The following is a 14,906-nucleotide window of genomic DNA, read 5'->3' on the forward strand; positions in this document are numbered from 1 at the left end:
CGGTGCGGCGCCCCGGCCGCCTGTCCCTCCGCCCGCCGCCGGGCGGGAGCGCGCTGAGCCGGGCGCCATGTCCGGGGCCGGGTAGCCCGCCGCCCGCCGCCCGCCGCCCGCCTCCGAGCCGCCCGCCCGCGGGCCGGGGGCCGCGGAGCCGCGGGCCGGCAGGTAGGGCCGGGCGGGCGGCGGGCGAGGAGGGGGCGCGGGCGGGGCCGTCGGGCTAGCCGGCGGCGCAGCTGGTTCCGCTTCCTCCGCCGCGGGGAAGTGAAAGCGCGGGGAGCCGGCCGGACAGGGGCGGGCGCGCAGGTGTGCGGAGGGCGCCCCCCGGCCCGCGGGCCTCCCCCCACCCCTACCCCCGCCTGCTGCCGCGGCTCCCGTCCGCTGGGCGGGGGCCGGGGGCCCGGGGTGAGGGGCGCGCCCGGGGCCCCGGCCCCGGGTGGGGGCAGGGGGAGGCGGAGGAGGGCCGCGCGGCTCCCGCGCCCACGGCTGCGCTGCCGGCCCGGCGGTCCCCCCGCCGCACGCCCCGGGGCCGACTTCCGCCCGCGCAGCTTCCCCTCCGGGGTTTCGGGAAGTCCCCTCCCTTCCCCTCCCGAGCGCCCCATGCCTCCAGTCCTGTGCTGCAACCACCCACCGAGCTGCTCCCCAGCTTTGCGCGCCCGGGCTCTGGGGACCCCCGGGGCCCCCGCTCTGGGGTTGGGCCATGGCGGCAGGTGAGAACACAGTTAGCGGAGGCCCGTGGGGCGCCCGGCTCCCTCCCTGCGCCCCGCGAACCAGGGCAGAGGGCCGGACTGCCTGCCACGGCGGCTTCGGACCTAACTTCAGGATCCTGGAGGTGGGAGGGCGCTGGGCTTTGGGTCGGGTTAGTGGACAGGGCAGGAAAAAGGACACTTGAGTCTGGTGAAAAGACACGAAAACTTGGGTGTCGTGGGCCTTCCCGAAAACCTAGAGGTGCGCTCTTTAAGAACCTTAGCTGGATCGTGAGGTTCTGATGATGTCATCAGTAGAGTGGGAAGGTCAGAAACCCTTAAAACAGACTGTCAGGTTGGCATGATGTCATTGCAGGCCATTATAGAAAGGACTGTGGTCCCCGCTGTCGGGAGTGAGGACGGGTGGGGCCTTTAAAGGGGACACAGGAGCGGTATGAGGTCAGAGCCGAGGTCAGCTGTGTGCGCGGGAGTGGAGCCGGGCTTGCCTGGGGGGAGGGCTGGTGCCGCCCGCGGGAGGGTCCTGCTCTCTTTACTTGCCTGGTGACGTCACAGGCGGGAGAGCTCAGGGTTGGCGGACCACCCCCGACCCTCCCCTCCCCTGGAAGGCCCGTGGAGAGGAGGGAGCAGAGGGGGGCCCCTTGGTTGTCTCCCTTGCTCCTCATCTCTCCCTCACTTGACCGTTACAGATGCAGTGAGTGAGGGGGGGGCCATGGCGGAGGAGCGGCCCCCCCGGCTGGTGGATTACTTCGTGATAGCTGGGCTTGCAGGGAGCGGAGCCCCCATCCCTGAGGAGACATGGGTTCCCGAGCCCAGTGGGCCCCTGCGCCCTCCCCGGCCAGCCGAGCCCATCACAGACGTGGCAGTCATTGCTAGGGCGCTGGGCGAGGAGGTGCCCCAGGGCTACACCTGCATCCAGTCCTCCGCGGGGGGCCACCCCTTGGAACTCAGTGCTGGGCTCCTGGGTGGAACTCAGCCCGTCATCTGCTACCGCAGGGGCCGCGACAAGCCCCCCCTCGTTGAGCTGGGGTGCGTGCCCCTCCTGTGTGGGCACCAGGGGAGGCGGGGACGGGGCGGGGGCTGGGGTGAGGGCAGGAAGAGAGCAGGCTAGAGGCAGGGAGCAGGGGGAGGTGGTCGCGCTTAGTCACCACATGGAGTGGGTCCCGGGACTAGTGCGGCCGCTTGCTAGCTGGGGATCTTGGGCTGGGCGTTGAGCCCCTCTGGAGAATGGGGCGAGAATACCTCCCCACAGGGTGGTTGAGAAGACTGAATAAGGCCATCCGTATGTGGGACTTGGCATGGAGTCAGTAAGTGGAAGCTTTTCCTCTTGGCATTTATGAATGAGCATGAGAGCCACGGAAGGCTTGAGAGGTTGTTACTGATCGAGAAGTAGAGCCGAGGGCAGAAGAGGAGGCACAGGATTCTGGGGGGCAGAGTCCTGCAAGAAGTGGGCCCTGGTGCCCGATAAGGCTGAGGGTGCAAGGCTGGTAGGTAGGACTCGTTGGGCAGATCTGGCAGGACTGGGGTCTTTCTCCTGAGCCCTCGACATCTGTGCCTGCTCTCCGTGTCCAGGGTCCTGTATGAGGGGAAGGAACGACCCAAGCCTGGCTTCCAAGTGCTGGACACGACGCCATACAGCCACTCGGCCAACCTGGCCCCTCCTGGCCCTGGGCACCCCCGCACCTACCTCACTTGCCGGCGGGCAGCAGAGGGGGCAGGGCTGCATGCCCTGGGCATCACTGACCTCTGCCTGGTGCTGCCCAGCAAGGGCGAGGGCACTCCTCATACTTACTGCCGACTGCCCCGCAACCTCAACCCCGGCATGGTGAGCAGGGCCCTGGGGCCAGACGCAGAGGCCTGCACTGTGCTGCTGTGAGGGCTGGGCATGGGGCTCAGAGGGCACCCTAGCACCAGGGCCTCTGACGTCCAGGGCGGGCCCAGAGGGGTGACTCTAGTCTTGGGGGACCAGGATTATTGGAAGGTTTTTCTTTAAAGATTTTATTTATCTGAGAGAGAGAGAGAGAGCGAGTGAGGGGAGGAGCAGAGGGAGAGGAAAGAAAGAATCTCCAACAGGCTCCACGCTCAGCATGGAGCCCGACATGGGGCTCGATCTCACAACCCTGAGATCATGACCTGAGCCGAAACCAAGAGATGGATGCTCAACCAACTGAGCCACCCAGGTGCCCCAGGATTATTAGGAGTTTTATTTATTTATTTATTTATTTAAAGATTTTATTTATTTGAGAGAGAGAGAGATAATGAGAGAGAGAACAGGAGAGGGGGGAGGGTCAGAGGGAGAAGCAGACTCCCCGCCGAGCAGGGAGCCCGATGTGGAGCTCGATCCCGAGACTCCAGGATCATGACCTGAGCTGAAGGCAGACGCTTAACCAACTGAGCCACCCAGGCGCCCCGATTGGGAGTTTTAAAGACAAAAGACCACTAGGATGCCTAGGTGGGCTCAGTCAATTAAGTATCTGACTCTCGATCTCAGGGTCGTGAGTTCCAGCCCTGCATTTTGGGGCTCCACACTGGGCTTGGAGCCTACTTAAAAAAACTTAACTTTTAATTAAAGACAAAAAACTGCTAAGGGGTGGTAGAGAAAATGGAGCCTGGACATCTTTGTTAGCTATGTGTCTGTCTCTTGTCGTTTCTGGGACAGTGGGGCCCAGCAGTGTACCTGTGCTACAAGGTGGGCCTGGCGAAGGCCAACACGCTGGTATACGAGGCAGGTGAGTCGCCCCTCTGTCCCTCCAAGCTCTTGGTCCTTTACGTCCCCTTGTCCTGGTGCCTCTTGGCTGGTATCATCAGTGTGCCCAGAACGCACTTCCCCTTTGCCACTTGGCCCTTCTCTGGCATCTCCCGGATCCTTCCCCTGGAGTCTGATCGGCCCTCCTTCTTTTGGTACCCCCCCCCCACTCTGCCGGGGTGCAGAGCTGCTGGGCCGCTACCCAGAGGAGGACAATGAGGCGTTCCCACTGCCCGAGTCCGTGCCTGTCTTCTGCCTGCCCATGGGAGCCACTGTGGAGTGCTGGCCTGCCCAGACCAAGTACCCCGTGCCTGTCTTCTCCACCTTCGTGCTCACGGGCGCAGCTGGTGACAAGGTGGGTGTGGGGAGTGTGCTGAGGGGTCCGGGCTATGCCGAGCCCGCCTGACGGCCCCCCACGCCCCCCCAGGTGTACGGTGCTGCCCTGCAGTTCTATGAGGCTTTCCCGAGGGCCAGGCTGTCGGAGCGCCAAGCGCGGGCCCTGGGCCTCCTGAGCGCCGTGGAGCGGGGCCGGGCGCTGGGGGGCCGGGCCGTGCGCAGCCGCCGCGCCATCGCCGTGCTGTCGCGCTGGCCCGCCTTCCCCGCCTTCCGCGCCTTCCTCACCTTCCTGTACCGCTACTCCGTCTCGGGCCCCCACCGCCTGCCCTTGGAAGCGTGAGCATGGCCGCTCGGCCCCGGGAAGGGGTGACGAGCGCGGGGAGGGGAGCCCGGGAGAGGTGGGAGAGGGGAGGGTGGGGCTCGGGGCTGGGTGTGCAGCGGGGTGGGGACAGGGTTGTGCAGCGTGTGCCCGGGGCGGACGCCGCTGCCTGAGGGGTGAGCGGGGCCTGGGCTCGGAGCTCAGGGGCGCATGAGGTGCTCGTGCACGGGTGCAGGAGGAGGGCGAAGGACGGGTAGGACGGGGCGGGGTGCTCTGGGAGTCTGCCGCTGACCGGTGTCCCTCTCCTCCCCAGGCACATCTCCCACTTCATTCACAACGTCCCCTTCCCGTCCCCACAGAGACCCCGCATCCTGGTGCAGGTGAGAGCCAGGCCCAGCGTGGGGCTGGCTGGGGGGGGGGGTCGGCAGGGGCCGCCCCCATGCTGACCGGCGGCTCTTCTGCCTCCCAGATGTCTCCGTATGACAACCTGCTCCTCTGCCAGCCCGTGTCCTCACCCCTGCCGCTCAGGTACGTGCCCAGGCTGGGGGGGGGGGGGGGCTGTGACGACCGTGGACCTGGTAGGTGCCGGGCAGGTGGGCACGGCTGCTGAGGTTGGCGCCGGCCGGGCCCTGTTGGCGTCTGCGCCATGTCTGGGGAGGGGTGTCCGGGGCATCCGGCGACCCCCCCCCGCACCCCTGCAGCGGCGCCAGCTTCCTGCAGCTCCTGCAGAGCCTGGGCCCCGAGCTGGCCGTCGCGCTGCTGCTGGCCGTGCTCACCGAGCACAAGCTCCTGGTGCACTCGCTGCGGCCGGACCTGCTCACCAGCGTCTGTGAGGCGCTCGTCTCAGTGAGTGCCGCCCTGCCCGCCTCCTTCCCCAGAAGCTTCTCACTGGTGCCTCCACCCCTCCCAGACTCCTTCTTTCTCCTTCCAGGGTGGGGGTGGGGGTGGGGGTGGGGGGGTCCCTCGGCCTCACCCAGGGGCGTCAGGGGCTGTTCTCCGGGTGCCACCTCCAGCAGCTTCCGTCAACGGGCACCCCTCCCACCCCCGGCCAATGCCCCCTCCCCCTCCTGACCCCCTCTGCTGCTCCAGCCCGCTGCTCACTGGTCCCCACTCCCCGGTGCTCCAGATGATCTTCCCGCTGCATTGGCAGTGTCCCTACATCCCGCTCTGCCCACTGGTGCTGGCAGACGTGTTGAGCGCCCCCGTGCCCTTCATCGTGGGGATCCACTCCAGCTACTTCGATCTGCACGACCCGCCTGCTGATGTCATCTGCGTTGATCTTGACACCAACACGCTCTTCCAGTAAGAGGGCTGGGCATCCCTCGGGGCTGGTGTGCAGTGGGGGAGGCTGGCGAGGAGCCCCACTGCCCTTTCTTCCCTCTGCGCATCTCACAGGACCGAGGAAAAGAAGCCCCTCTCCCCTCGGACCCTGCCCCGCAGACCCTACAAGGTTCTGCTGGCCACGCTGACAAACTTGTACCAGCAGCTGGATCAGAGTGAGAGCCCCGGGCAGGGGTGGGGGCTGGAAACTGCCACTGATGTTAAGCCTCCAAGTAGGGAGGCCTGTGGAGAGCTAAACCTTCCTTGAGGAGGCTAGAGGTGTTGGGATTGCGTTTCCACGAGAGCGCGGGCCTACCGCGTTAATATTCCTATGTGTGTGCGGGGGTGGGGGGCGAACAGGTCACTGGGGACGCTTGAAACTGTTACCCACTGCTAATATCGTGGTCAGTATTGGCGCAAGGGGTGCGTGAGGAGCAGGGCTGAGGCCGGCCCTGACCCCGGCTGCCCTGGCCCCCAGCATACACCGGGCCCGAGGAGGAGGCGTCCTTGGAGTTCCTGCTGACGGACTACGAGGCCGTGTGCGGCCGCCGGGCGCGGCTGGAGCGCGAAGTCCAGGGAGCCTTTCTCCGCTTCATGGCCTGTCTGCTCAAGGGCTACCGGGACTTCCTGCGCCCACTCACCCAGGTCCCCTCGGAGGGGGCTCGAGATGTCGACAACCTCTTCTTCCTGCAGGGTAGGGAGGGCCTGTGCCCGCGGCGTGGGGGGCGGGCGGGGCGTGGGGGGGCGCCGGGCTCCAGGCGGAGCCGGTGGGGGTGGGCGCTGCTCCCTTGCTTGTTCCTTCGCTGGAGGCACCGGCTGCCCCAGCGTTGGCCCTGCCCTCTGGGGGCCTAGCACTTGGGGCGAAGCGCCCCATGGGCCAAGCTCTCCCCGGGGCCCTGACCTCGGGGACCCCCAGTCTGAGGCCGTGGGTGCAGACAGACAGAAGGGAGGGCCCCATGGGACTGGTGCTCAGCGGCCGCAGTCGTCCTGCCAGAGGGACCCGAGAGAGGCCGAGCGGGTTGGTTGCTGACGTCGCCCCCCCCCCCCCCCGCCCCACTCTTACCCCCAGGCTTCCTCAAATCCCGGGAGCGCTCCAGCCACAAGCTGTACTGCCAGGTCCTGCGCACGCAGATGTTCTCGCAGTTCATCGAGGAGTGCTCCTTCGGCTCTGCGCGGCATGCCGCCCTCGAGTTCTTCGACTCTTGTGTCGACAAGGTACCGGGCGCTGTCCCCTCTCCGTGCCCGCTGTCGCTGCCGCGAGCACTGGACCCCTCGTCCGTGCCGGGGATGCCAGCCCTGCAGCTACCCAGCGCACGTGCAGTTGCACGCGGCGGGCTTCCCGGACATACTGCCCTCCCGTTGCTGACGCTGTCCCCCGGCTCCGTCTGCAGAGCGTCGGTGAAGCCTGGGCGCACGTGCCCCCTCCCTGCTGCTGTGCCTCCCGGGAAGATGCCAGCTCCCGGGCTCCCGGAGGCGGCGCCCGCTGTGCCCGCTGCCTTGATGCCCACTTCCCTCCCCACTGCAGGTGCACCCGGAGCAGGACAAGCCTGAGCCCACGCCCTTGGTGGAGCTGGAGGACCTGTCGGGGAGTGAGCTCACCGTCTTCATCACACCCCCGGAGGAGCCTCCAGTGCCAGAGGGCAGTGAATCCGCCCCCCAGTACTGGTGAGGGCCTCTTGTTCCCAGGCCCCGGGGCTGGCTGAGCCTTGGCTGCTCCTAATACTGCCTCTTCCCGCCCCTCCAGCTACGATGGGTTCCCAGAGCTGCGGGCTGAGCTGTTTGAGTCCCCACGGGAGCAGCCCGGGGCGCTGCCCGTGCCAGGCCCGTCCCGGAGCGCCCCCAGCAGCCCTGCCCCTCGCCGTACCAAACAGGTAACCTGGACATGGGCCCCACAAAGGCATCTGACTCAGGCCGTTTCTTCATCTGTGAAGCGGGTATGATCGTACCTACGCCATTAGCAGGTTTCAATGTGCCTGGCCCATAAAAAGCACATAAAACATGAGCTGTTGGTGCTGTCCTCACCATCATCACCTTCGTCTTCTGAGCACTCCGGGAAGCCAGGGGCTCGGTGCCTCTTCCAGGGCACCTGTCCATGCTCGGGAGCTAGGCGTCTCTGCCTGGGGCTCCGGGGCTGAACCCTGTGCGCAGAATCCCTCCTGCCTCCTCAGAGCACAGGCCCTTCCTTAGGGGGGAAGGTGCTGCGTCTCCCACACCGTTTGGAGACCGGCCTTGGCCTGGCACCGTCCTCACGCAGGTGTCCCCTGCCCCATCCAGGAGATGAAGGTTGCACAGCGGATGGCGCAGAAGTCGGCAGCCGTGCCTGAGCTGTGGGCCCGGTGCCTGCTGGGGCACTGCTACGGGCTGTGGTTCCTGTGTCTGCCCGCCTACGTGCGCTCGGCGCCGTCCCGCGTGCAGGCGCTGCACACGGCCTACCACGTGCTGCGCCAGATGGAGAGCCGCAAGGTGGTGCTGCCCGACGAGGTGGGCAGCCGCGCCCCGGCCCAGGGAGGCCTCTGCAGCTGGGGGCGGGGGGGAGCTGGCGGGGAGCTGGGCAGGGGCTCGTCGCGTCCGCTGAATATGTTCAGGGGACAGCGGTGGAGCGTGGAGGGTGTGGGGCAGCGGGAAGGGCAGGTGGCCGTGCTCTGCGGTGGCCCCAGGAGCTGCCCGGGACCAGTGAAGTCTGTGGGAACCGGGGGAGACTGAGACCTGGGGCTCGGGGTGGGGAGCAGGCCCCTCACCCTGTGCCTCTCCTGGCCCAGGTGTGTTACCGGGTACTGATGCAACTGTGCTCCCATTACGGGCAGCCTGTGCTCTCAGTGCGGGTCATGCTGGAGATGAGGCGGGCGGGCGTCGTGCCCAACACCATCACTTACGGCTACTACAACAAGGTACCGGATCTGCTTGGGTGGGATGGCAGCCTGTGCCAGGGGTGCGGAGGGGGAGGATGCCCCGCCGAGACTGGGCCTGGACAGTGCAACCAGACATGCCCCCCTCCCCGAGACTGGGCCTGGACAGTGCAACCAGACGTGCCCCCCGAGACTGGGCCTGGACAGTGCAACCAGACGTGCCCCCCCACCAAGACTGGGCCTGGACAGTGCAACCAGACGCGCCTCCCACCCCCGAGACTGGGCCTGGACGGTGCAACCAGACGCGCCCCCCCCCCCCCGAGACTGGGCCTGGACGGTGCAACCAGACGCGCCCCCCTCCCCGAGACTGGCCCTGGACGGTGCAACCAGACGTGCCCCCCCAAGACTGGGCCTGGACAGTGCAACCAGACGTGCCCCCCGAGACTGGGCCTGGACAGTGCAACCAGACGTGCCCCCCCACCAAGACTGGGCCTGGACAGTGCAACCAGACGCGCCCCCCTCCCCGAGACTGGCCCTGGACGGTGCAACCAGACGTGCCCCCCCGAGACTGGGCCTGGACAGTGCAACCAGACGTGCCCCCCGAGACTGGGCCTGGACAGTGCAACCAGACGTGCCCCCCCACCAAGACTGGGCCTGGACAGTGCAACCAGACGTGCCCCCCCGAGACTGGGCCTGGACGGTGCAACCAGACGCGCCCCCCCCCCCCCCCGAGACTGGGCCTGGACGGTGCAACCAGACGCGCCCCCCTCCCCGAGACTGGCCCTGGACGGTGCAACCAGACGTGCCCCCCCGAGACTGGGCCTGGACAGTGCAACCAGATGTGCCCCCCGAGACTGGGCCTGGACAGTGCAACCAGACGTGCCCCCCCACCAAGACTGGGCCTGGACAGTGCAACCAGACGTGCCCCCCCGAGACTGGGCCTGGACGGTGCAACCAGACGCGCCCCCCTCCCCGAGACTGGCCCTGGACGGTGCAACCAGGCCCTGCAACCACCGTCAGCCACTGGACTGTGCGAGTGCCTTAGCGCCCACACTGCGTTCCCTCCTGCGTGGCGGCTTACTCACTTGCCAGAGCCCCGACGGGGAGTCCTGCCCCCTCCCAGCGATAGCCGTGGTGGTAGCCAGTGTGCCAGGCACTGTTCCAGGCACCTCACACGTGTTTTATCATTTCATCTTTTCTGCAGGCCTCCCCCCTTTACAGGGGAGGCGGTGGGGTTCCAGAGCACTGCTGACTTGTCCAGGGCCCCACAGGGAAGAAATTAGGGAGTCAGGGCACAAACACAGGCATAATAATGTTTTCTGCATTCGGGTCCTTAACCAGAACACTAAACTGGTTTTTACATCAGGAAACTGATGACCAAAAAAGTGAAAAGATTTCTTCAAAGCCATATGCTTGATAAGTAGCAGAGTCTGGATACAAAGTATCTACACGGCTTCTGGCTTCCTCCAGATCCCTCCAGGTGGCCGCTGCCACCTGCCTCGTGGGTTCTCGCGCCTGCCAAGTCATCGGCAGGACGGACCGAGGCAGGATGTCTGCAGGGGAAGGTGGCCCCTGGGTCCCTGGCGTCGGGCAGCGGCCACCAGGCTGGAGTCAGGGCGTGGCAGTAGGCCATCTTGATGGGCACTGTGCTTGGCAGGCCGTGCTGGAAAGCAAGTGGCTGTCTGGTACACCGGGTGGGCGCCTGCGCTGGGCCAAGCTCCGGAACGTTGTCCTGGGGGCTGCTCAGTTCCGCCAGCCCTTGAGGGACCGGCGGCGGCGGCGGCAGGCGGCAGCACAAGAGGCGGGCAGCGGCCAGACAGGTGGGTAGGGCCTGTGACGGGCTGGGGGCCGAGCAGCCAGGCTCCGGCGGGGAGAGGCACGGAGAGCTGGGGCTGGCCTCGTGGTTGGCATCGGGTGTTCTGGGGACGGGGACGCTGCAGTTGGCCGATGACAGAGGAGAGGACGTCCTGCCTGGGAAGAGCCCTACAACCCCGCGTCCTCGCAGGGAGCCGTGGTTTGGACGAGGGGCCGGGTTTCTACGTGGCTGCCTTCAGCCTCCTCCCGGTCCTTCGCAGAGCCCTGTCTGGAGCGTCGCTCCCCTACGCGCCCACTTCAGCGCCAGACTACTTGGGCCGGTCGAAGCTTCCGGGACCCAGCTTCACCCACGGGGCGCCTGGTGAAAAGCGGCAGTCTGGGCAGTGCCCGCGGGGCACAGCCCACCGTGGAGGCTGGCGTGGCCCACAGTGAGTGTCCGTCCGAGCCATCTCCCCAGTCGGCTCTCCTCCCCGCTTGCCAGGGAGAGAGGAGGAGAGCAGAGCCCAGGCTGGAAGGGCCCTCTGGCGCGGGGGGGGGGGGGGTGCTGTGGAAGCTGGGGGACCTCGCCCGGGTCGCTGTCATGGGGGACCTCGCCCGGGTCGCTGTCATGGGGGGGTGCTGTGGAAGCTGGGGGACCTCGCCCGGGTCGCTGTCTTGGGGGGGTGCTGTGGAAGCTGGGGGACCTCGCCCGGGTCGCTGTCATGGGGGACCTCGCCTGGGTCGCTGTCATGGGGGGGTGCTGTGGAAGCTGGGGGACCTCGCCCGGGTCGCTGTCATGGGGGACCTCGCCCAGGTCGCTGTCATGGGGAGGTGCTGTGGAAGCTGGGGGACCTCGCCCGGGTCGCTGTCATGGGGGGTGCTGTGGAAGCTGGGGGACCTCGCCCGGGTCGCTGTCACGGGGGGGGTGCCACCGCGGGAGTCTGTGTGGTGGGCGGTTGTGTTTCCCTGGCTCCTGGAGGGCGGGCGAGGCTCCCTCTTCTCTGATTCTTCTCTGCCCTGCAGTGATAGAGGCCTTAGGGGTGCTGGAGCCCCGGGGCTCACCTGTACCCTGGCGCGACGGGAGCCTCTCAGACCTGAGCCTGACCGGCGAGGAACCGGCCCCCGGAGGCAGCCCAGAGGACTCGGGCTCAGCCCTGAGTGCCCAGTCCACTGAGACCCTGGAAGGGCCAAGTGGGCGGGCGCCCAAGGCGGGCGGGCACCAGGAGGAGGCCAGCACCCCCAGACGAGGGCTGGGCGCCCGCCTGCAACAGCTGCTCACTCCTTCCCGCCGCTCCCCTGCCTCCCGCGTTGCCCCACCTGAGCTGCCCCCTGACCTGCCTCCCCCTGCCCGCCGTAGCCCGATGGACAGCCTCCTGCGCCCCCGGGAGCGGCCTGGATCCACTGCCTCTGAGGTAGCCAGGGAGGGGACGGTCCGTTGGCCTTAGCCCCCGGAGGCCCCGGGAGAGGGCCCGGAGAAGGGCCGGCTGATGGCGCTTTCTCCTGTGATGGCAGAGCTCAGCCTCTCTGGGCAGTGAGTGGGACCTCTCCGAGTCTTCCGTCAGCAGCCTGAGCCTGCGCCGCTCCTCAGAGCGCCTCAGTGACACCCCCGGGTCCTCGCAGCCGCCTTCCCTGGAAGTGAGGAGAACCCCTCCCACGCAGACGTGCTTGAACGCATGTGTGCAGGCTCCCCGCCTTTCCCTCTGTCAAAGACGGGCTGGGGACGGTGGAAGGAGCCCGGGCTCCTGAGCCCGGGGGGCGTCTTCTCGCCCGCAGATCCTGCTCTCCAGCTGCTCCTTGTGCCATGCCTGTGACTCGCTGGTGTACGACGAGGAGATCATGGCCGGCTGGGCGCCCGATGACTCCAACCTCAACACCATCTGCCCCTTCTGCGCCTGCCCCTTTGTGCCCCTGCTCAGTGTCCAGACCCTTGATTCCCGACCCAGGTGCCCAAAGCAGGGCAAGTGCTACGAGTGGGACAGGGAGGCGGAGGTTCAAGGGCTGACCCCCGATCTCCCCCTACAGTGCCCCCAGCCCCCAGCGTGCCCCTGCTGGTGCCAGTAACAGCAAAGATGCTCCCATCCCTGGGGGCCCAGGCCCTGTGCTCAGTGACCGCAGGCTCTGCCTTGCCCTGGATGAGCCCCAGCTCTGCAATGGGCACATGGGGGTAAGGGCTGGGCCAAAGGGGCACAAGGAATGGGTGTCTGTGTGTGTTGCCCAGTGGTGGGGCGTGACGGGCATTGAGGGCACGGGGGCATCTCGGAAGCTGCTGGACGTGATGGCTCAGTGGGAAGCAGGGCTCCGAGGCTGGGGCCGGATCCGCCCTGTAGCGCCCTCCTCCCTCTTTGTGCCCGGCAGGCTGCCTCCCGGCGGGTTGAGGGTGGGGCCTGGGCGTACCTGAGCCCCCTGGTGCTGCGTAAGGAGCTGGAGTCGCTGGTGGAAAATGAGGGCAGTGAGGTGCTGGCATTGCCTGAGCTGCCTGCTGCCCACCCCATCATCTTCTGGAACCTTCTGTGGTATTTCCAGCGGCTGCGCCTGCCCAGTATTCTGCCATGCCTGGTGCTGGCCTCCTGTGATGGGCCCCCGCCCCCGCAGGTCAGTGCCCTCCCGTGGCCCCTGCACTGGGTGTTCGTCACCTCACCTCTGGGTCTGTCCCCTCAGGCCCCGTAGAGCGAGCACAGGCCTGGGAGTCAGTCGCACCTGGTCCGACCCCTGGCCTTTTCACTTCACGCCCGAGCCTCCGTTTTTCTCATCTGTAAAACGGTCTAAGTGCCCAGCGCCCAGGGTTGTTAAACGCCCGTGTAGGGCTTGGTACACAATCACCACGGTGACTCCTTGACATCTATTATTCGACCAACATTTATTGGACACCTTTCGGGTTCCGGGCAGTTTTTAGGCACGAGGGATGCAGCAGCTCACAGAACAAAGTGGGTGCTCTCGGAGAGCTCGCACTCACGGGGATGAGGCTTTCTTTCCCTCTTCCCTTTGGCTATATCCCACAACGTCCCTCTGTTTCTCGGAGCTTCGCTGGTCCGTTTCCAGCCCTCTGCCTGCCGTCCCATGAGTCTGCCTCCTTTGTCTTGGCTCCTTGCAGGCCCCACCTCCCTGGCTGACGCCTGACCCAGCATCCGTGCAGGTGCGGCTGCTGTGGGACGTCCTGACCCCCGATCCCCGTAGCTGCCCACCTCTCTACGTGCTCTGGAGGGTCCACAGTGAGTCCGGTGTTCGGCCTAGGCTGGGAAGGGGTGGGTCCCACGCCCCGAGGGCTCAGTAACCCTGGCCGCCTTCCTCTCTTTCACCCAGGCCAGATCCCGCAGCGGGTGGTATGGCCAGGCCCCATACCCGCACCCCTCAACCTGGAGCTGCTGGAGGCCGTGTTGCGCCATGTGGGTCTCAGTGAGGTGCACAAGGCTGTAGGGCTCCTGCTGGAAACTTTAGGGCCGCCTCCCACTGGCCTGCACTTGCAGAGGTATGGTGCTCCCATCTGGGAGGTCCCTGGCCTGTCCCCGGCCCCGTACCCCCTTTCTCTCAGTCCACCCTCTGCCCCCACTGCAGGGGCATCTATCGTGAGATTCTGTTCCTGACGATGGCTGCTCTAGGCAAGGACCGTGTGGACATAGGTAAGGGAGCGGGCAGGGGCCAAGGAGTGGAAGTATCTGGGGCCAGGGGTCATGGGGGGGGGGGGGGATTGTCGAATTGTAGTCTGTTGACATACCTCCACCCTCTTCCCTAGTGGCCTTCGACAAGAAATACAAGTCCGCCTTTAACAAGCTGGCCAGCAGCATGGGCAAGGAGGAGCTGAGGCAGCGACGGGCACAGATGCCCACCCCAAAGGCCATTGATTGCCGGAAATGTTTTGGAGCACCTCTGGAATGCTAGGGACCCTTAAGCTTTCCTCTCCAGCCTGGGGTGGGGAGGTTGAGGGAGAGTGGATTCTAGAGCTACCCTGCCTTCCTACTCCTTTCATAGAGGAGCTGGGAACAGGCTGGGAAGCAGGCCCAGCCGTGGGCTCCAGATGTGGGCAGCAAGAGGGACCCACTGCGAACAAAAGTCACAATCCCCCTACCTCCGACCTGCCCAGTATGTTCACGCTGATGTTGTACGAGGCCTGGCAGGAGTTGGCACAGCTCTGTTCCTCCCCAAATTATACCAGGAACTCTCCTCCAGGGTACCCACAGATCTGCTCTGCCCTGGTCATTTTCTAAGTTTTTGTTTTAAAAAACAACTGGAAAGATACAGAGCTACTGAGCCTTTGCCCTGAATGGGAGGGAGGGATGTCATTCCCCGCCAGTGATGGTCCTTCTTCCCTGGAACTGCTGAAGCAACCCAAAGCCCTCCATCATATCTTTCTACTTCAGTGTTTGTATTTTAAGTTATTTATTTTGGAGCCACAGCCCCCTTGCTTATGAGGTTCCTAGGGATGATGAGAAAGAGAAGGGAAACGGGGCACCATGGTTCAGTGGTTTGTAGCTCCTGGAAAGTCAGGAGGGAGCTGGAGGGGCCCCACGCTCCCCTCAGGAAGAACCGGGGCCCCGTCCAGTCCTAATCCTTCCCATCTACTCCGCCATGGGGAATGCTTCACCCACCCAGGGCCCTGACTACGCAGTAAGGATTGTTCCTTGCAAAGTTTTGTTGGATGTAAATATAGTAAAAGCTGCTTCTGTCTTTTTCCTTCTGTCTCCTGTTTCCTGGATCTGGAATAATGGCAGGGGGTACCTCTCTCTGTCCCCTGGCTGCACATCCTCCTTTCCACCTTTCCATCCCTCGCAGCCTCAGGCACGCCCTGCTTTCCCTGACCAGGTCTGGTACTGGTCCCTTGGGGCTCAGGGAGTTCTCGGAGCAGGAGAGGG

At 65.8% G+C, this 14,906-nt stretch overlaps 1 protein-coding gene across 5 annotated transcripts; it reads left to right on the forward strand.

The window, feature by feature from the left end:
* Window positions 1–40: 40 nt before the first annotated feature.
* Window positions 41–14,727, forward strand: DENND4B (DENN domain containing 4B). 5 transcript variants are annotated; one of them, XM_036086763.2, is made up of 29 exons: window positions 487–704; window positions 1,057–1,151; window positions 1,388–1,727; window positions 2,271–2,523; window positions 3,358–3,427; window positions 3,630–3,799; window positions 3,872–4,116; window positions 4,413–4,479; window positions 4,569–4,627; window positions 4,801–4,945; window positions 5,226–5,401; window positions 5,495–5,595; window positions 5,898–6,113; window positions 6,489–6,634; window positions 6,945–7,084; window positions 7,164–7,290; window positions 7,694–7,900; window positions 8,179–8,307; window positions 9,923–10,085; window positions 10,341–10,508; window positions 11,083–11,471; window positions 11,572–11,694; window positions 11,833–12,002; window positions 12,082–12,223; window positions 12,415–12,651; window positions 13,151–13,268; window positions 13,360–13,525; window positions 13,612–13,676; window positions 13,790–14,727. In XM_036086763.2, the coding sequence occupies exons 3-29, from the start codon at window positions 1,411–1,413 to the stop codon at window positions 13,933–13,935; spliced, it is 4,455 nt and encodes a 1,484-aa protein (XP_035942656.1). In that variant the 5' UTR covers window positions 487–704; window positions 1,057–1,151; window positions 1,388–1,410; the 3' UTR covers window positions 13,936–14,727. The 5 variants fall into 5 exon arrangements, with proteins under 5 accessions (XP_035942657.1, XP_035942656.1, XP_077934761.1 ...); XM_078078635.1 differs by having other exon boundaries at window positions 1,057–1,139; XM_036086764.2 differs by lacking the exons at window positions 487–704; window positions 1,057–1,151 and adding an exon at window positions 41–162.
* Window positions 14,728–14,906: the final 179 nt, after the last annotated feature.

This window comes from Halichoerus grypus, chromosome 7 (genome assembly GCF_964656455.1).
Source record: "Halichoerus grypus chromosome 7, mHalGry1.hap1.1, whole genome shotgun sequence".
NCBI classification, from domain to species: domain Eukaryota; kingdom Metazoa; phylum Chordata; class Mammalia; order Carnivora; family Phocidae; genus Halichoerus; species Halichoerus grypus.